Source organism: Dendropsophus ebraccatus, chromosome 14, assembly GCF_027789765.1.
Source record: "Dendropsophus ebraccatus isolate aDenEbr1 chromosome 14, aDenEbr1.pat, whole genome shotgun sequence".
In the NCBI taxonomy this organism is placed as follows: domain Eukaryota; kingdom Metazoa; phylum Chordata; class Amphibia; order Anura; family Hylidae; genus Dendropsophus; species Dendropsophus ebraccatus.
Window position 1 is genome coordinate 14,000,172 of NC_091467.1, and position 22,429 is coordinate 14,022,600.

Here is a 22,429-nt window from a genome sequence, read left to right on the forward strand (position 1 = left end):
TTGAATTCAATCGAGTAGTGTGGCGAATACGCGGGAAACATTCGAAAGCCCTCCCATCGCAGTTGGTGCTTTTTTTAATCCAATCACCATGCAGGGAGCCCGTGAGGGACCCTGGGAGTACACACGCAGCGCGAAAACGGCATCTACCCTCATTGGATGGCTGAACCACATGACCTCGAATCTTAAATACTTGGCTCCCGCCTCTCGGCTGCAGATGCGCTTTCAACCTAGCCAGGGAAAGATCTTGGAGCAGGGAGAGATAGTTTTTAGTAGCGTTTTGGTTAGGCAGACTTACTACAGAACCCGAAAGTCCTTTTCAGGGGGTAATATCCAGCGAAAAAGTCATCTCTGAATCCAAAGCTTTTCTCAGTGCTAAGAAATAGATGATGATAGCAGCAGCAAAAGCATCAGCATCAGCAGGTGTATTCATTCCAGTACCCTGTGTGTACAAGTGACTTATAGTGTCCCTGGTTAAGCCCACTAAGGGCACCTGATATATACTGTTCCAGTAGCCCAGAAAAAGGCACCTGATACATATTGTTCCAGTAACCCAGAAAAAGGCATGTCATACATACTGTTCCAGCATCCCATGAAAAGGCATGTGATACATATTGTTCCAGTAGTCCAGAAAAAGGAACGTCATACATACTGTTCCAGTAACGTTCGTACAGCCTGATGCATGATAAGCACCAATAACATGACGCTCTACAGACGCACATTGGAATCATGTATGTAACGCTGTGCAAGAAATACGAACGAAATGTGTGAACATTGCCGTAAAGCGTTTGCAAACATTTTTCCTTCGCAACTGCAGAGAGTGGCATTATACTGCGATTTTGGGGTGTTGGGTGCACCCCGGCATGCTCCCCCTAAAGTCCCAGTGTCATTCCAGAGGTGTTGGCATCGTTTAGGGAGGTTTCATGGGGGACTTGGTGACCTACAAGTGGTCGAATTTGGATTTCCAAGTGCCGAGAATTTTTTTTCCCATAGACTATAATGGGATTGAATATTCGTTTCGAATAGTCGAATCTCGGTGCCTTTTTGATTCGAATTCTCGAAATTCGAATATTTCACTACTCGCTCATCTCTAGTTTAGACACTTCCAATGGTGTAAGAATATTATGGTATATTTTGGATATGGATCTTTTAGGGAAAAAGGGGAAGAGGGCCAACGCCTCTAACCAGTTAGTGGAGCAGAGGGTACCCATAGACGATGCATAGGTGCGGCAAACATGTGAAATATGTTGAGACAATACCCACAAAGAGGGTTTGTGCCTCCCTACGAAATATGTACAGACAGGTGTATTAAGAATGTGAGCACTAACGGGGACAGGGACATGTAATCAGTTGGCGCTATATATATATATATATATATATATATATATATATATATATATATATATATATATATTATTATTATGGCAATTTTTTTGTTATGGAACAATTGACTTTTTGGATAAAGTAGTACAGAAATTGTTTAATTTTAAGAATGTGGCCTTCAGTAAAAACAATATGGTGACCTTATGCATCTGGGCATCTTATGTTTGTGGCTATAACAGATATTTCAGACCCATAATATTTTTTCTTCAATGGAGCTTATTTCTTTCAGGAGAAGCTGTAGTTTTTATTGATACCTTTTTGGGATGCATACAATATAACTTTAAAAAAAAATATTTTTTTTTTCATTTTTGAGGTGCCAAGATGACAAATAACAAATTTTGGTATTGTTTTCTTTTTTATGACGTGTACTGGGTGGAATAAATAACATGATCAGGAACAATGGTGAGGAATACAGAACACAAAAATGTGCATTAAAAATCTATCTTCTTATTCCAGTAAAATGGTTTAAAACGTATTGCTGCCATACTGACACCGCATTTCATGTACATGCAAAGCCCAAAGTCAATGGGAGATGTTCGGGTTAATTTTGACACCTATATATACTAGGAGAAGCTGGAATTACCATCCAGAAGAGTAAATTGGAAACATGGAACAACTTATAGCCTAAAATTTGCATTCTGAGGTGGCGCAAAAGCTCCGTGGACACATAGGACACCAGTATCGGTAATGGCACATGGTAACTGGCAGGGGCTTTGCACCATGGCCCAAGAAATAAAAGTTATGACTCTGCAAGCTGGAGTAAATTAGACGGCAGCGAGATCATGCCAAAGAGGAACATGGAGGTTGAGCTAACAGGGGTATAGCTATAGAGGGTGCAGCGGTAGCAGCCTCTGCAACCTGAAGTAGATTAGACAGCAGTACCATAGTACCATTGGTGGACAACTCTATCTCCACTTCTTCTATCTCCCTATGCCTGTTGTTGCTTACTTATCACCACTAGTTCTCACCAAGTTCAAAAGGTAAAAATGCAGAAAAGTTTATATTATATACACTCACTGGCCACTTTATTAGGTACACCATGCTAGTAACGGGTTGGACCCCCTTTTGCCTTCAGAACTGCCTCAATTCTTGGTGGCATAGATACAACAAGGTGCTGGAAGCTTCCTCAGAGATTTTGGTCCATATTGACATGATGACATCACACAGTTGCCGCAGATTTGTCGGCTGCACATCCATGATGCGAATCTCCTGTTCCACCACATCCCAAAGATGCTCTATTGGATTGAGATCTGGTGACTGTGGAGGCCATTTGAGTACAGTGAACTCATTGTCATGTTCAAGAAACCAGTCTGAGATGATTCTAGCTTTATGACATGGCGCATTATCCTGCTGAAAGTAGCCATCAGATGTTGGGTACATTGTGGTCATAAAGGGATGGACATGGTCAGCAACAATACTCAGGTAGGCTGTGGCGTTGTAACGATGCTCAATTGGTACCAAGGGGCCCAAAGAGTGCCAAGAAAATATTCCCAATCAACGAGAGAGAATGGCTGAAAAAAACATACACTGCACCTCCTGATCAAATGAATAAATATCTATGAAATCTTTATTAATTCATCAATGAAAAAAGGGGACAAACATTTAAAATCATTTAAAAATACACACATACCAATTCACCGGTTCCAATCAAACACGGCAAAAACCTGACCTAACACAAGCCAATAAACGGAGCAGCAGCAAAAAAACATATGAAGGTGGCAAATATATTAAAAACCAAAATTATTATGCAAAATTACAAATGAATCCCAGAAACCAAAATAGATGAAAAACGATGTAAGGCACAAGGCCAAAAATCACCTAGGGAGCATAAAAACAAAAATGTGAAACAAGCATATAGATGGCTGCTGCTACCCCAAGTCAGGTCAGACCAGAGAACCCCACGCGTTCCGTCACCAGGACTTTCTCAAGGGTGAAGCTCTAGTCCCACCTTACACATATTTATATCAAAAGATAAATGGATAATAAGAAACAGGTATGTAGCGTTTGAATCGACTTACTCGTACAAGAGAGGAGGACCCCAGGACGCGTAATCCACGCCGGCTTAGCTCCGCCGCCATTCCTATTAGGTCATGTGTCTAATCACATGAACACTACAAGGTCACGTGATGGTGACGTGAATAGTAACCCTATGCGCATGCGCCGGAGATTAACACTCGTGTTGCCAGAGGCATCACTGTGTCAATAGTGGCCACTATATAAAGAAAAACATTTGTATTCACCAAGGAAAAGAGTGGTATGTAAATAAAGAGTACAAGAAACAAGAGTGGAATATTGAAAGATGATTTCAAGAATGGGAGCCTAAAATAATTTCAAAAATATGAGCCCAAGTATCCAAAAATTAAAATTACAATATGCAATGTCACTATATAAATGGATCCGATACCACCAAAAAATATATACATGAAAAGGTTATTATTATTAAAGAGTTAAATAATAAAAGTGCAGTTTATAATTCATAAAAATAGTACAAATACTAATACATAAAGAAAAAATATATAAAAAATATATATACAGACATTCAATGCGTGAAGGCGACGTGCCAAGCCGGCGTGGGAAGAGCGCCGGCCAAATGAAGACTATAATAGTCATATGGGCAAACACACCAACCCCTAGCCATCAACCAGGGCAAATGCGAATCAGTCCAAAGTAAATTCATCTATGTGCAAAGGTCGTAGATGGCTGGAGAGCCGTGCCAGATCCAAAGATCGCCTCTCATGAACTCCAATAAGGTATTAGGAATATGATTCCATGTGGATATATCAGTCAGGGGATCCCAAACGGTACTCCAAAGTTTGAACACACTGTAGATCCAAGATGGCTTTCCATAAGTTTAGGAAGAGGGAAAGGTTGTATAAAGGTTTCAAACGACCAAATAAACCTGGAATTAGTAACGAGGACCATCAAATCAATACCAAAGAATAATAGTAGAGTACTTGCTGTCTCCCTTAGATAAAACCCAGAAAAAGATGTCCCCGTCAACCCCCCCCCCCCACCACCACCCAACCCCCCCCCCCCACCACCACCCAACCCCCCCCCCCCCCCACCAAACAAGTGAAAAAACTGGTGCAAAAATCTCAGGATGCAAAATAGAAAATCGTGAAGAAATAGCAGGGTGAAAGCATACAATATAAAGGTGAGACTAATAAATTATATATAGAAATCTATATTGAGGTGAGCCAATGATGGTGCTCAAGTGACCCCCGATACCCATATATGTTTTAAATATAGAGAATAGTTATATGAATGAAATGTGACAAAAAAAGATGAAAATAATCCACAACTGAATTGGTGATAAACTATGGTGATGAACAAGATAAGAAAAGAGGGGGGGGGGGGGGGGGGAAGGGGGGAAGGGGGGGGGAGGGAAACAGGACCCAGGCGGGAGACTAAAGAATAAAAAATAAAAAAGGAATATATTTGGACACACATCTGAATCCAGCCGATGCCCCGCTGACCCCAGGCACTCACGACTCTCTGGAGGGCGATGACAGCTGCTGACTGACGGCACTGGAGCGCGGAAAGGAACAGCGGTGAGCGTTGGCGGTGGGACGGGACGGCTGCGCCAGGACAGGTGAGCGGCTGCAGGGTGGAGCGTTGGCGGCGATGACAGCTGCTGACTGTCGGAGAGGGACAGCGGTAAGCGGGACGGGACGGCTGCTGCAGGACAGGTGAGTGGCTCCAGGGCCGGCCCAAGGGGGGGGGAGTGCGGGGGGTGCAGGCGTGGGTGATTCGGTTACGGCGGCGGGGCGGGGGGGGCGGGGGGTGCAGGCGCGGGTGATTCGGTTACGACGGCTGGGGGGGGGGGGTTGTGAGGGGGCGGCCGCCTGACCACCACTAACCCCACTGGATGCTACTACTGTGTGACCACCACTGACCCCACTGGATGCTACTACTGTGTGACCCTCGCTAACCCTACTGGATGCATCCCTCAGGTCTATCTTGCTCTGCATTATAACACAATCATCCACACCAGACTTACTGTCATAGACACAGGGGGAGCTCTCAGACAAGCCGCGTGCATACGGCTTCCTACCAGGCCAAGCACATCTGGCTATCTCCATGCAACATTCTGTCTACAACCATGTTCACACTTGTCACTTTTTACCCTTTTATTTCTGTGATACCTTTTGTTCACCAGGCTAGCACAGCTGTTGTAGGAACATAGTTTAGGTGTGAGAATACACAACACATTTTCACTATGTTTCCACACCACCTGCATTCTCACTGCACCACGCTGGGAAAAACGTGCCCCACAAACCCAGCATACATACCGCTTACTGCCACAGTCACTTCTCACATGCTGTTTGACTTTGTAGGTCACTCTCCTGGCATAATGGGAACCCATAAGCTTGTCAACAGTCTGCTTACCCTCCTTTTTATCATCTGCAGCTATAGCAGATATCTGGTTGCCACTAGCAACCACATTGGCCTCACTTGACTCAGTAACGGCCACCAAGTTCTCTGTATTGCTTTCAACCACAGCACAGGCATCCCATGCAATCCTCTGGTCATTATACACCATGACCTCTAGGGGCAGCACTGCACCTTCATCACATGCAATCATCTGGTCATTATACACCATGACCTCTAGGGGCAGCACAGCACGTTCATCACATGCAATCTTCTCATCATTACACATCATGACCTTTAGGGGCACACTCGAGCTAATCCCCTCTACTGCTTTTTCTGCTTAAGAGGTTAGTTCACACTCTGCATTCACTAGGACTAACTCTGTAGCACACCCATCATTTACCTGCTCAGGTTGTGTGACATAGTTATGGGTTAAATGCATGTTAGGCAGCAAATCTGACATTACCTTACTGCTATCACATAACTGCTGGGTGACATTTTCAATAAACATTGCATGCAATACATTATTATCATTAAGTTCATCTGACTTTTCAAGTCCATGTTCAGACAGTGCAATAATCTCATCAGACATCAGGATGGTCTTGTCAGCCACAGGATTCTTCTCCTCACTTGGTAGCATTGCTGAACATTTGGACTTATTTTGGTCACAGTTCACACAGTAAGACAGTGAGGCTCCACCCACTGGTAACTCTGGGACTTTTGTATATGGTTCTCCTGGCTCCTCCCCCTTAGGCAGTTGTACGGCACAATTTACAGGGGACTCTCCCTCCCACAACTGCCAGAAATAAGAAAAGTCTCTGCCCAGTATGAACTCCACCTGAAGCTCCAGCACATGATTTACTGTCCCATAACAGGTTTTAAAGTCAATTAGAATAGTCTTACCATACGGCTCTGGTCGACTCTTCACAAACAGTATAATATCGTGGTGTACCCTGGACACCTCCTGGCGACAATCCAGGTCAACCAGCAGTGGGATGCCACCCACCAGCAATTCACAGGTTTTTGGTTTAAATTTCTCTGATCTCCTGACCAGAGGACAATAAGATGCACAGACACCTGCTCCCATGCACCTCCAACATGGCGCTCTCTGCTCAGTGACGGCCACTTGCTGGTGTGGTTGGTTGCTCCTAGCAACAACATCATGGCGCCTCTGCAAAAGGGACTTTTTAACACTTGGGCACTGGGCAAAAGCACATCCAATTACACAACAGTCCATTCTCATACATCTCAAGCCTGGCTCTGGCTGGTGGCCCTTAGGGACGTCACCCTCACGCTTTTTATCTGGAGAATCGGACCAGGATGCACCTGGGACCTTGGTACAGCAACCACTGGGCTTGGACACCTGTGCTTTCTGGTTGGCAGCCTCCTGCAGTGCAGTGCGGGTATATGGACACCCACTCTGTGTAGCAGTACATGCACTTTGTACAGACGCTTGCTTATCCAATGTCCTTTGCAGTTGGGCCTCAACAGCCTCCCGCTCTGCTTCAAACTGCACAAGGTTATCACCCATCTGTTTGGCCATGTCTTCACGGCGATTTATGTCCAATATGCGTCTGACAAAGTCCACTGCTAGACCCATGGCAACTATATTCTTTATGCAGCAGAAACACCAGCTCCAAACATAAGCAAAACTGGCCTTATCCAGACAACAGTCTCTGTATGTCTCTCTCCACAGCAACACAGTCTCTGTATGTCTCTCTCCACAGCAACACAGTCTCTGTATGTCTCTCTCCACACCAACACAGTCTCTGTATGTCTCTCTCCACACCAACACAGTCTCTGTATGTCTCTCTCCACAGAGACTCAATCTCTCAAGGCTTCTGGCCCTTTAAATCCAGCCACAAACTTCATGTGCCATTTTCTTGCCCACAGCAATCCTCCACCATATGTGACAATCTGGGGGTTACTCACTCGCTGGGATCACCATCTCCTGGGCCTGAGACGGTTGGCACATCACAAATTGCAGTCCAGTCAGTGCTGTATGCTTTATACTGACCTCAGTCAGCTTTATTTATCCGTTCAAAAAAACACAAGACATAGGCAACACTGCCAATAAAATAAAACCTAGGCTGTCTAGCCACTGACTAACACCACAGCTTCCCTAGCTGTCACTTATGAGCCTAATGCTCGATATCACCAGCTCCACTGGTCTCACCCAGACTTCTTGTCTGCAGCTCCCAGAGGCCTAGCACTGCCTGTTCTCCCACACTGGGAGTCTTCACCTGGGAGCCATCACCTGGGCAGCTCTGGAGTCTCTAATAGATCCACCAGGTGGTTTTCAGAGCCTCATTAGCTCTAGGGCTGGAGTGGAGTATCTGGACCAGGAGCTCCACCTGAACTCCAATTCCCTCTCCAGAGGCATAGAACTGCCTCTTACAGCCCCACCATGCCACAATATATATATATATATATATATATATATATATATATATATGTATTGTCAAATAAAACAAAATATTGTGAATATTACAAATGGAATTGTTGTAAGGTGCCTCAGATCTCAGCTTCTTTGCCTTACTGGGGATCAGTCCCTTTGCCTTTTCCTTAGGGGGTGACTGTCCTGACTGTAGAAAATCCATGGCGTAGACAAGGGTTGTCCTATTGTCCGGTTACCCCACCACTTGGGTTTAGCACTGCTAGTTACATGCTCCTAGCATACAAAAAAGGTGTAGGAAGCGACTGGTCCACCTGGTGAGCCGACTGGACCTAGCGTTTCAGAGGTGGAGGGATCTGCAGCACCAGCTACAAGAGGCAGTGGAGTGCCCAGAGGGAGAAGGCGCGCCATAGCAGATGGTTACGCAAGTGTTCCTGGAGCACGCGGTCACAGAGGGGTAGGTCTTCTGCAAGGGGGCATTATTTTAATAAAAGTCCCGAAGACAAATGATTTGTCTTATGGAAACTGTGCAGTGTGAAAATCAGCCACCAATATCAGCCACCACTATCAGGCTGACCACAACCACCAAGCACTAGCACGTTAGCAAAGCAACCAAATAGCTGGGATAAAGGCCGAGCTCCTCAATGAGCGCCTGTGGGTCACGTCACTTCCTTCTGCCTCACCCCCCTCTCCAACAAGTTTTCAGGCTCTTGCCCACAATTTTTAGAGGGTCACAAAAGGATCTCTCCCCCACTATATTTTAGAGGGTCACAACAGGCTCTTGCCACCAACATTTTTAGAGGGTCACAATAAGCTCCTGCTACCAACATTTTTAGTGGGTCACGACTGGCTCTTATGTACAACAATAATGAGTGCCACAACAATCTCTTATCCACAGTTATAATATGGGTCACAACTGCCTCATCCACAATTAGAAAAAGGGTCAAACCACCTCTTATACACAATTATAATTAAGGTCATAACAGCTTCTAATGCTGCGTTTACACAGACAGATTTATCTGACAGATTTTGGAAGCCAAAGCCAGGAATGGATTTGAAAAGAGGATAGATCCCAGTCTTTCCTTTATGACCTGTTCCCTGTTTATAGTCTGTTCCTGGTTTGGGCTTCAAAGTTCTGTCAGATAAATCTGTCTGTGTAAACGCACCATTATGCACAATAATAATGAGGGTCACAACCTCAGAACTACAGCCGTAGATTTGCGGGGTGGAACATAGCATTATTTGCTATGGGATCCCGGCCGGAGCGTACACCCATCGTATATGCTCCGGCCGGTTCCCATACGGCGCAGCAAACAACTGACAGGTCCATTATTTGCGGATGGAATTCAATGAATTCCGCCCGCAGAAGGACCTGTCAGTTCACTCTGTGCTATGGGAAGCTCTGATGCGGGCGCGCGCTGATGCGCCCACATCAGAGCTCCACGGAGGAAAGATCATCCGGCCAGTACTTAAAGGACAAGTGCCATGAAAAACTTTTTCCCAGTAATTGAAGCACATTACAAAGTTATATAACTCTGTAATATGCTTCAATCACCTATTTGCCTCCCTTCCCTGTCTTTTCCCCCCTCCACCCCTCACCAGGAAGTTTCCTAACTCACACAGACCTAATTACTGTCGTCACCGTCACCAAGCTCTTCTCTCAGCTCCTTCTCCTGTTACAGCAGCCCCCCCTCCCCTGCCTTGTCAGGTGACTCAGCTTGCTCAGCTCCCATTGGCTGAACAACTGCAAGCCATCATTTGGACTGGGAAGGGGGGGGGGCGGCTGTAACAGGACCTAGAGCATCTATATCAATAAATTTTAATCAGGGTCACAATCGCGGCTTACTCACAATTATAATGAAAGTCACAACAGGCTCTTACCCACAATTATAGGGTGGGTCACAACAGGTTCTAGCCCACATTTTTGATCTGACTTGCATAACAAGCATTCGAGAATTTTAGTACTTGCTCATATCTACTTAACATGCAATGATGTTTTTCTGTATTAGGAAGTGAGGAGGTCCCATAGAGAGAGTGAATGAAGTCCTCCAATCATTGTAGAGAAATCTGGGTCCCTGTTCTCTGGATTGGTGGGGGTGCCAGTGGTATGACCCCCTAGTGGATATTAAAGGGGAACTCCAGATAGAGGTTAAAAAAAATGAAACTTCTGCAGAAGCATATAGCATTACTTACCTATCGCATTTTGAAACTACCAAAAATCCATTGGTTGTGTGAGTTTTTGTTTTGTATTGTGTTTCTGTACTTCCTGGTTGAGCAATACTGGTTCCAGAATGCAATGCTTCCCCTCAGCTGTTCATCACAGTCCACAGTCCTTGCAACAGCTGCTTCTGGCCGGTCAGAGATGGGGAATCACTCAGGGGATTGGGGGATCCAGCCCCGCCTCCTGTGACATTACGCCCTGCCCCCTGTCTGCATCATCAGCCTGTGCTCAGCAAACACACACAATGTGAGACAGAGACATGTAATATTTGTCTCCTAAGATTAGAGAACAGAAGGAGCAGGAGACAATGTGAATTGGCACAGAGGCCATTTTTCTTCACTTCCTGGATTTCTATCAGCTACCAGTGTGGCAGAACCGTACAGGTACAGTAATACATTGTATAGACACATCTTTATAACTTTTAATGTCATTTTAATAGAAAACAATTTTTTATTATGTGGAGTTCCCCTTTAGGGGGCCCCTGAATGTGTAAAAGTATCAATAGTAGGTCACAGAACTAAAAATCTTTAGATTAGAAACATTTATGCCAACTATTATTAGTTTCATTAGCTGCTTAACATGTAATGATGTTTTTCTTTGTGCTGAGGGAATACAATAATTGCTCCCCAGATGTTTCTGTAATTGCATTTAACAATGGTAAAAATCTATAAAAGCCAACAATGCTCCTATACTATAGTATCAGCCCACAAACCTGCAAAAGCACATTGTAGGTTTTTAATTATGTAATGCTTGGTATAGGGATGGGAGTAACCCTGGGGTGTGAACTTTTTCATTTTGACATCTGTAAAATTTTAAAAGTCACTTAAATTTATTGACTTTTGTGAAAGTTTTGTAAGTTTCTCTTTTCTTAAAGGTGTTCGCCACTTTATCTGGAAATATGAAAAATGTTGTGTAGTTAGAGATAGCGAAGCGGTTTCGGGTTCAAGTCGATCCGAACCCGAACGTTCGGCATTTGATTAGCTGGAGCTGCTGAACTTGGATAAAGCTCTAAGGTTGTCTGGAAAACATGGATACAGCCAATGACTATATCCATGATTTCCACATAGCCTTAGGGCTTTATCCAAGTTCAGCAGCCACCGCTAATCAAATGCCGAAAGTCCGGGTTCGGATCGACTCAAGCATGCTCCAGGTTCGCTCATCTCTAAGTGTAATGCTTTACTTACGCAACTTGTTTATATTGCAGTCCTGCTGAGATCATGTGCTGTCCTGTTCCCAGGTGGCAAACCTGTTCATAAGATGGCTAAGCATGGAGGAGCCTGTGACCAAGCACCTCACTCGGTGTCTATGGGAATGTACTGCACAACGTAAACTAATGCAGGCACTGTGGAGGTCACTGACTAGGGTACATGGTCACAGGCTCCTCCATTCTCAACCATCTAATGGATTGGATCACTGTCTTAACTGCTCAGAACGAAAGACGAAGCTTCAGACCCCCATGTATCACTTTCTATGTATCTATCTTTCTCTTTCCGAGAATATATATATGATACCAATTGACGTAATTTTTAATTATGTTGAAAAACCCCTTTAAATTATATTATTAAATCCGGCAGCCAGCAGGGGGGAAACTGATTATAAGTTCTAACTTACCTCTCGTAATGCCTGCGGTAAGTGGCGGGACCGGCCTCAGAACCCCTACTGGAAGGCATTTTCCCCCCAGTTGTGATGATGGGGGGGAAAAGGCCTGTCCTGGCTAATAGACTGGCCGCTCAGCCAATCAGTGACTGGAGCAGCGTCCCCCCCTAGTCACTGACTGGCTGAATAGCCAGTCCATCAGCCGGGTTGTGACGTTTCAGCTGTAGAGATCCCGGAGCTCATCGCAAGGCATGGAGAGAAGTAAGTTTGTACTTGTAATCTGTAAATTTATTATCTCTGCCATAATCCTAACCTCTTTTTTTTCTTTATTTTTGCTGTATTACTGCACCCTTGCTAGACCTCTATGAAATTTCTGTGGATGCCGTAACTCCCAGTTTCCATCTTGCTTCAAACATTCTGTAGAACATCCAGCTGTAGGGCACGACCACCCCCCTTTTTTTTTTTGTCTGACTTTTATGGTGGGGGCAGCCATCATTTCACGGCCAAATAATTTTTTGGAAATTATTTTGAAATAACAGACGTTATCTGGCCGCGAAAACGGCAAAAGTAACACAAAAGGGAACTGGATGGTCTGTTTGAGAACAGATGTGAATGGATCCAGATGTAGAATCAAGAGATCCAATTGACTTCATTGGAGTCCGTCAGGTTTCCGTCTAGTGTCCAATTATTCATCAGAATTTATGCGGCCAAGAATTACTTCTTGCAGGATTTTTTTGTCCAATCAGATCCTGTAAATTAAATGGAACTCAAAGGCAGGTGTGAACCCAGGCGTATCTCCAGTGTAGTGTGAGGCTATGTTCCCACTTCAGGAAACGCCGTCTTGTTAAATATACGGCAACCAATAACAATCATGATTAAGGATTTCGCTAGGCTTGGTGGTTGGCTTGTCAGTTTTTCCAACCACCTGGACTGGAGCGGCACAGAGTTCAAAGGAAGGCAGCCAGCCGAGTCTAGCGAAATCTCTAATCATGATCATTATTAGCAGCAGTCTATGTTAAAAGATGGCTGCCATCCCCGAATTTTCCCGACTTTAGAACCTAGCCTATTTGTATAACAGAACTAGGTTATAGTCACAATCTTCTGATCCTGTATGTATGGTATATTTCCAGAACTGTGTATTCATTACCTGTTCCATCAGTCCATGTGCATGTATGGAAAATAAGATTTTCTGAATCTTTAATGCACAATGCAGTTGCTCTATTTCACTCCTTTATTCCTTACTTTAACAGGGTCTGTTAGTGTCTATTTATTTTACAGGATTCAAACAGACAAAAAATGACAGCATGCTGGATTTTTTTGTTCAATCAGATCCTTTAAAATGAATGCAACTTGAGCCCGGAGCTTCCAAAAGGGATCCCAGCCGTCTCTCCATTGTAGTGTATCTGTATAACAGAACTGGGTTATAGTCATATTGTTGCGCTCCTGTAAGACCTAGGGTATAACCAAACCTGTGTATACATCGCCTGTTCCATCAGCCCATATATATGGAATATGTGCAGATAAGATTTTTACAATATTTAATCCACTATCTAGTTACTGTTTTGTTTCTTTATTCCAGATCGGAGCTTCCATCTCACATTATGTCTATGAAGAACCAGACAAGAGTGACAGAATTTATTTTGTTGGGTTTTGGAGAGTTTCACAGCTCTAATATAATATTATTCATGTTTTTCTTCATCATCTTTCTTTTTACACTTATTGGAAACCTTCTGATCATTCTTCTGGTATCAGTCACTCCTCAGCTCCAGACCCCCATGTATTACTTCCTATGTCATCTTTCCCTTTCCGACCTTGTGATTTCCACAAATACTCTTCCCAACATGCTCGGCGCCATTCTTCTGGGAGGGATAAGAATGAGTTACGTTGGCTGTATCGCACAGTCGTACTTCTTCAGTGGTACAACATTTACCGAATGTTTTCTCCTTCCAGTGATGTCCTATGACCGATACCTGGCCATCTGCAACCCCCTAAGATATTCCAGTATAATGAACATAAAGTGTCGGACCTGTCTATCGCTATGGCCATGGTTGCTGGGTCTTACTGTAAACCTTGCTGGAGTTTTGCCAGTATCACAATTTAATTTTTGCCGTGACAATATCATTGACCATTTCTACTGTGACGTGTCTCCTCTTCAGAAACTTTCTTGCTCAGACACGTCTCTTGTAGAACTCGAAGTGTTTCTGTTTTCTGTGCCACTATTTCTCCTCCCATGTAGTTATATCATTGTAACCTATGTGTATATCTTTCACACCATAGCTAAGATACCAACAACTATTGGCAAACAAAAGGCTTTCTCAACTTGTAGTTCCCATCTTATTGTTGTGGGGACATTTTACGGGACACTAGCAGCTAAATATATGGTCCCATCTGAAGCAAACACCTTACTTTTTAATAAGATTGTTTCCTTACTGCACTCAGTGTTTACCCCTCTGTTTAACCCTATAATATACAGCCTCAGAAACCAGGACATAAAGATGGCACTTAAAAAAAATACTAGTATGTAAGATATTATTGTTTGTTGTCCCCTCCTAACCGTTTCCACATTCAGCACTGGGAGGTTGGTAAGAGTAGGCAGCACCATAGACAGAGAATAAAGTGGTCGTTGCATCGGCACGGTGAGTCCTCCAATCATTGTGGGGCCATGTGGATACCAAGGTGGCCCTGAATAAATGTGTAAAATTTAATAGGAGGTCCCATAATTAAACATTAAACATTAGAAATATTTATACCAACTATTTTTAGTTTCATCGACTGATTAACATTAGAGATGAGCAAGTATACACATTCAAGTATCATGGTACTCTAAAGTACTTAATACGTAAAAATAGTGCATGGTGCTTGAATAACCTTGATAATCTCCTCCCCACATGTTTGGCGGCTTTAATCAGCCAATAAACATTTGGGAAAGGTGGAAGGTCAAAGCCTGCTGCTGAGACACAACACCACGGCCTTTGCAGGACCCCTGGCCACCACGCCCTGTTAGTAGGGGCATTCAGAACGCCACTACGGAATACAGAGCAGCATGACCAGGTGTTGACATGGTTCGTGGATAATGTGACCAGTCAGTTTGCCACCAAACACTCTTAGATAATGGTTCAGGAGGCACCAGAGGAGATTGTGTCCACCGATCTTAAGGCTCCTTAAATCACACACACAGAAAAATCTGAGGAAGAGGCAGTGATACACCTTGTACTGTTTCACCGATCTCCCAAGCATTGAGCTTCCCATGTCTCAGGGTAGTGAGGAGGGGGTGGACTAGAAAGTGACTGGTCTTACTGGTGAGCCGACTGGACCTAATGTTTCGGAGGGGGAGGAATCCAGTACACCGGCTACAAGAGGCAGTGGTGTGGCCAGAGGGGGAGGTCATAGCAATTGGTCCCACATGAGTTCCCGGGACACCCAGTCGCAGAGGGGGAGGTTTTCTGCAGTGTGCCATTATTTTGATGAAAGTCCCAAAGGCAAACAATTTGTCTTTTGCAAACTTTGCCATATGAAGATCAGCAGGGGAGCCACCACCATCAGGATTGCCACCACCAGCATGTTCCGGCACTTTATAGCAAAGCAAATTGCTTAGAAAAAGGACAGGCTCCTTAATAAGCACCTGCGGGTCACACCAATGCCTCCCGCCTTGCACCTGTCTGCCTCGCCCACAATTTTTAGAGGTTAACAACAGGCTGTCACACAAAATTCTTTACAGAGACACAACAGGCTCTCGCCCACAATTTTTAGAGGCTTACAACAGGCTCTCATGTGGTGTCCCAATGAAGGTGTATATTTTAGTTTTACCACAAGAGGTCACTATCTATATATTTGTACCTGCTGCACAGCTGCAGTGAACTAAGAGTTATTGTTTTGTTGGTGACCTGCACACCAATGAGAGCTACTCTTCTCTTCTACCTATCTCTAGCCTCCTTTCTTCTTCATCACTCACAGGAGCTGTTACACACCCTGTAGGAAGTTGTCACATGGGGAGAGGAAGTGTAGACCCACACTTAGTCAGTTCTTCTTTGTTTCTCAGAGGAGCAGGACACACAGATCAGGCATCCCTGCTGAGTTTAGCCAGGAGTTTGGCTCTGCCAGGTTACCTGTCCGGGACAGACCAGCTGCAGTGTATCCTGATGTAAGACACAGAGACTTTCTTTCTTAAAGCAACCCTTCTACCTATAATGCAATGCTAAACACTGCAAGAGAGGACAAGTCAGAGATCACCCTAACCCACGCCCTGAACATCTTTATCACAGTGCAGGACAGTATCCTAACAGTAGAGGAACTGATCCAGATATAGCAAAGCAGCTAAGAGCCTACATACTCAATCTCGCAAGGTGACACTAGATAACTTCGGACACTTTGCTCAACTCAGGTAACTAAGACTCGGGCTTGTGTCACCCTGATAGGACGGGTAACTGGACACTGCAGGGCAAAAGGTGGTTATAGCGACAAAGGTCGGAACACGGGCACAAGTATTTTTCCTCTTTCAAGTATTCTCAAGTATTCTCCTTCTAAAGTTCTGGGAGACCACAGTACTACATTGAGTTGGGACTCTTACAACCAACTCCTATCCACTACTCTGAACTCTCCTTATTCTTCTTAGCACGCAACCAAGCCAGCACTGTTATTCTGCTTTCTACCTCAACAGTTCACGGTGCAGATTTAGTTTCCGTGGTGTTTCCATCACTTTATTTTTTTTCTTCCATCACTTTTTTTTTTTTTTAAGTTTTTCAACAGAAACAACATGATGGTAATCAAGGGGAAAGGAGGAAGGGGGAAAGAGGTAGATAAGGGAGGAGTAGAAAGGAAACAAGCAAAGCAAACATTGCCAAAGAATAGGTACATCAACCAAGAGTATAATTCCATGTTTCATAATGTGATGCTCGGCCACTTCGGTCATGGCTGGGGGCCACCTGCTGCAGTTGTGAGGTGGCAACCTACTTGGCCGGTTTACTATCCCCAATGGTTGATAGCCTCCGGGAGTGATAAGAGTCACTTGGGCACTCGTCAACGGTAACCTGGAGTGGTAGCAGACCCACCCCGGCAGTTGGTATCGCCACTCACAGAACAGGGAGATAACCCAAGTATATGGTGGCTGACAGAATAGACCAGAGTCCTGCGTGTTTAGTCAAAAAATAGAACACTTTACTGAAGGAAGGTTCAGATTCAACAGTACATGTAATACAATAGTGTAGATCTTGACACACGACTTGAGTGCTAACACAGAGGTAACCAGTGCTTGTAAACGTAAAAGGTGCTTTGCAGAGAGGAAAGAAGAAGAGGAGATAAGTTGCCAGAGGAGCCCTGCCCAATGTAGTGAATGTGCTCTGCTGGAACAAGTGTAGAGGTAGAGATAAAAAGATACTTGCACTCACGGATGCCAGTTGTGGCTCTGAACCGCCTTATGCCCTCTAATTGCGAGGTACCCATCCTAGGTGGGTAATATGAGCCCCAGTCATCGGTTATCTGGGTGTAGCAGGATGCCGAGACATCCCAGTCATCCTGCACTGCACAGTCGGATATGTAGACCTTTTCCTTGGTAGCTTTGTCCTACTGGGGTCAGTTCCTCTTATTTCGGGAGACTGCCCTGCACTGTTTAGAGAAGTTCCTGCCGAGGGCTAGGGTTATCCTAGGTGGCTTCTCTCCCCTAAGTGAACTTAGCACTGCATACTGAACTTAGTTGCTTGCATAAAAGAAACTGTAGCTGTTATCTCCGGTCCCTGTCAGGGGTCCCGGCTAAGCCAGGCCCTGGCTTGACTTCTGCAGAGACTAGTTGGTCTTGTGTCCACTCCCTCTGAAAACTAAGTACAGACTGTCCTCACTTCCTCTACCAAGTTAACGCCTCCTACAGGGGCTTTAACTAAACCCTCCTGTGAGTTGTAAGGCTGAGTGTGTGTGTCAGAGAATAAGAGATAGGTTAGAAGAGAACCAGCACTTGGGATTGGTCAGCACATAACACATGGTACAAAACAAGTTAATCCTGTTGACTTCCGCTGTGCATAGGATAAACAAAAACAGTGGTGAAACCTAGTGGGGACAACACAGTACTACATCACCCACAAAAGTCAGTGGTATTTCTATAACTTTCTTATGTTTTCAGGTGTTCCAGACACCCTCCCCTCTGCCGAATAGGAAGCCCCCCCCCCAAAAGGTTCCCATTGGCTTTAATGGGGCTTGTTATTTGAATCAAGCCCTCGAGCATCAGAAAAAACTTGACTCGAGTAATGAGCATTCCACCATATTAGTACTCACTCATCTCTTCTCGACATGTAATGATGTTTTTCTTTGTGTGCTGAGGGAATACAAGGAATACTCCCAGATGTCTCTGTAACTTGATTTAACAATGGTAAAATCCTATAAAAGCCAATAACGCTACTGTACTATAGAATCACAGCCCACAAACCTACAAAATCCCATTGTAGATTTTGATTCTTTTGATGCTTGATATAAGGACAGTAGTAGTCCTAGGGTCTGAACTTCTTCTAAATTATACTTCTAATTTCTTTATTTCTAAAAATTTTAGGTCACTCAACTTTATTGACTTTTGTGAACAGTTTTGTTTGTTTCTCTTTTCTTAAAGGCGTTCTCTACCTTATCTTGACATGTAAAAAATCTAGTGTAATGCTTTACTTATGAAACTTATTTATATTTTAGTCCTGTCGAGACCACCTTCTGAACAGATCAGACAGCAAACCTGTCCATAAGATGGCTGAGCATAGAGGAACCTGTGACCATGCACTGTACTTGGCGTCCATAGGAATGTACTGCACAACAGAAACTAATGCAGGCGCTTTGGAGGTCACTGAGTAAGGTGCATGGTCACAGGCTCCGCCATTCTCAACCATCTAATGGACCGGATCACTGAACCAGACTACTCAGAAGGAAGATGCAGCTCCAGACCCCCATGTACTACTTTTTATGTCATCTTTCCCTTTCCGTCCTTGTGATTTCCACAAATACTCTTCCCAACACACACACATACATGATACCAAACTACATAATTGCACTTATTTTTTTTTTTATTATTACGAAAGTGACCAACCTCTTTAAGTGATTCCATCAGATTTTTACAATATTTAATCCACTATCTAGTTACTCTGTTTTGTTTCTTTATTCCAGATCGGAGCTTCTATCTCACATTATGTCTATAAAGAACCAAACAAGAGTGACAGAATTCATTCTATTGGGTTTTAAAGAATTTCACAGCTTTAATATTATGTTCTTCATGTTTTTCTTGATCATCTTTATTCTTACACTGATTGGAAACTTTCTGATCATTCTTCTGGTATCAGTCACTGCTCAGCTCCAGACCCCCATGTATTACTTCCTATGTCATCTTTCCCTTTCCGACCTTGTGATTTCCATAAATACTCTTCCCAACATGCTGGCCGCCATTCTTCTGGGAGGGATAAGAATGACTTATGTTGGCTGCCTGACACAGTTGTATTTCTTCAGTGGTACAACGTTTACCGAATGTTTTCTCCTTCCGGTGATGTCCTATGACCGATACCTGGCCATCTGCAACCCCCTAAGATATTCCAGTATTATGGACATGAAGTTTCGGATCTGTCTATCACTATGGCCATGGTTGCTGGGTCTGACCATCAACCTTGTTGGACTCCTGCCAGTATCACAATTTAATTTCTGCCACGACAATATCATTGACCATTTCTACTGCGACATTTCTCCTCTTCAGAAACTTTCTTGCTCAGATACGTCTCTTATAGAACTGGAAACCTTTCTGTTTTCTGTGCCATTATTTCTTCTGCCATGTAGTTTTACCATTGTAACCTATGTGTATATCTTCCTCGCCATAGTTAGGATACCAACAACTACCGGCAAACAGAAGGCTTTGTCAACTTGTAGTTCCCATCTTACGGTTGTGGGGACATTTTACGGGACACTAGCCGCTAAATACATGGTCCCATCTACAGGACATTCATTGCTTATTAATAAGACTATCTCCTTACTGCACACTGTATTTACCCCTCTGTTTAACTGTATAATATACAGCCTCAGAAACCAGGATATAAAGATGGCCCTTCTAAAAAATCGAAATAATTAGAACTCACATGTTCCTTACAAGTCCCTTATCCATACGATAGGGGACAAATAAAAGACCAGGGGGGGGGGGGGGGGTCTAAAGTCCATATGCCCCAGCATTCTCCAACTTGGTCCCTGGCTTCTTTGTTTTGAATACTGCCACGGGTTGGCACGTGACCTGTGGCGCTGCACCAAATTATTATGCAAATCATATTTATTTTTGATTTTTATAAATGGTCATGGCAGTATAATGTTCCAAATTATTATGCACAGCAGCGTTTCAAAACATTTTATAGGTTTTAAAGAACTGAAAATGGTCATTTGTTGAATTTGCAGCATTAGGAGGTCTCATTTCCTGAAATCAAAAGCTATTTCAATTCAAAACACCCTAACAGGCCTAGTTACATTTTAACATAGGAACCTACCACCTTAACAATTCTTGCATCCATTGAACTTAACAGTTTTTGGAGAGTTTCTGCTTGAATTTATTGGCCTGATGTCAGAATTGCCTCCCAGAGCTGCTGTTTTGATGTGAACTGCCTCCCACCCTCATAGATATTTTGCTTGATGATACTCCAAAGGTTTTCTATAGGGTTGAAGTCAAGGGAAGATGGTGGCCACACCATGAGTTTCTCTCCTTTTATGCCCATAGCAGCCAATGAGATGGTGCATTGTCATGCATCATCTTGCACCGGAAGGCACTGTTCGTCTTTTTGTACCATGGAAGAAAGTGGTCAGAAACTCCATATACTTTGCTGAGGTCATTTTCACACTATCAGGAACACTAAAGGAACCTACCAGCTCTCTCCCAATGACTCTGTCCAAAACGTGATTCCGCCACCTCCTTGCTGACGTTGCAGCCTTCTTGGGACACGGTGGCCATCCACCAACCACCCACTACTCCATCCATCTGGACCATCCAGGGTTGCACGACACTCATCAGTAAATAAGACTGTTTGAAAATTAGTCTTCATGTATGTCTGGGCCCACTGCAACCATTTCAGGTTGTGAGCACTGGTTAGGGGTAGCCGGATAGTAGGTTTATGCACCACTGGAAGTCTTTGAAGGATCCTACACATTGCGGCTCGCGGGACTCCAGAGGCACCAGCAGCTTCAATTATCTGTTTGCTGGTTTGTAATGGCATTTTAGCAGCTGCTCTCTTAATCCGATGAATTTACCTGGCAGAAATATTCCTCATTCTGCCTTGATCTGCACAAACCCGTCTGTATTCTGATTCAGCTACAAATCTCTTCACAGAACAATGATCACGCTTAAGTTTTCATTAAATATCTAACGTTTTCATGCCTTGTCCAAGGCATTGTAGTATGTAGTAGAGAGATCCTTTCCCCCCCCCCCCATGTTACTTGAAACCTGTGGCATGCTTAATAATGTGGAACATCTTTCTTAAGTAGTTTTCCTTTACTTGGGCTCACCTGGCAAACTAAGTAACGCAGGTATCTGAGATTGATTTTAGTCATCCAAAGAGCCCTGAGACACAATACCATCCATGAGTTTAATTGAAAAATAAAAAATAAGATTTTATGATGGTAAAATCCAATTTGCATAATAATTTGTATTCATTCTTATGGAGCCGCCGGAGAGAGCCGAGGTCTAAGAATGAGAGAAAGTCAGCACCAGGTGGCCACCATACACCTTAGAGAGTCTGCAGAAGGTTTAGCTGACTTTAGTATAAGGTGTATGGGCACCTATAGTGTAAGTTAGTGTCAACTAGTAAGCTATAGCAGGGGGGTTCGATGAGTGAGGATTAGAGATGAGCGTTACTCGAGCACGCTCGAGTCCAATTGTTTGGCATTTGATTACGGGCAGTTGAAAAAGTTGGATGCAGCTCCAAGGCTGCCTGGAAAACATGGCTACAGCCATAGACCACAGGCTGCATCCATGTTCTATTGGACTCTCTAGGACTGCATCCAACTTCTTCAGTCACTGGTATTCTAGTGCGGAATGACTGGACTGAGGCATACTCTAATTGCTCTCATTCCACATCTGACGCTGACGCTACTGAGAAGGAAACCCTGTAGTGGAGTGTTTCTCCACCCGGCATGATGTATCAATATGCTGCCGGGAGCGGGGAAACTGTTTGAATCTCCGCAGCACTGTAGTGGTAAAGCTGTGCAGCTGCTTCATTACAGTGCCACAGAGATCCAGTTTCCCCGCTCCCAGCAGGGTACTGATACACCATGCCGAGCAGGGAAACACTCCACTACAGGGCTTCCCCGTCCGTAGCATGGGATGTGGGTATTAGGCCAGATACTTTGGGATCCTGTGCTGTGGGTTGACATAGTAGCTATCAGCATTAGGACATGTTCACTCACCATCTTTTTAGCCACTTCACTGCTTTTAGGACAGCCGTCATTTTGAGGCCACATAACGACAATTACGTTGTAACAACAGT

At 44.0% G+C, this 22,429-nt stretch overlaps 2 protein-coding genes across 2 annotated transcripts; both read left to right on the forward strand.

Moving 5' to 3' along the window:
- The first annotated feature begins 13,564 nt into the window (after positions 1-13,564).
- Positions 13,565-14,488, forward strand: LOC138771818 (olfactory receptor 1496-like). The gene has a single exon (XM_069951824.1). The coding sequence runs from the start codon at positions 13,565-13,567 to the stop codon at positions 14,486-14,488; it is 924 nt and encodes a 307-aa protein (XP_069807925.1).
- Positions 14,489-19,113: 4,625 nt separating this feature from the next.
- LOC138771819 (olfactory receptor 10A7-like) lies at positions 19,114-20,037 on the forward strand. Its single transcript, XM_069951825.1, has one exon. The coding sequence runs from the start codon at positions 19,114-19,116 to the stop codon at positions 20,035-20,037; it is 924 nt and encodes a 307-aa protein (XP_069807926.1).
- Positions 20,038-22,429: the final 2,392 nt, after the last annotated feature.

Excerpts from the sequence above, each read along its gene's own strand:
- LOC138771818 (XM_069951824.1), top strand. The coding sequence starts at position 13,565 with ATGTCTATGAAGAACCAGACAAGAGTGACAGAATTTATTTTGTTGGGT.
- LOC138771819 (XM_069951825.1), top strand. The coding sequence starts at position 19,114 with ATGTCTATAAAGAACCAAACAAGAGTGACAGAATTCATTCTATTGGGT.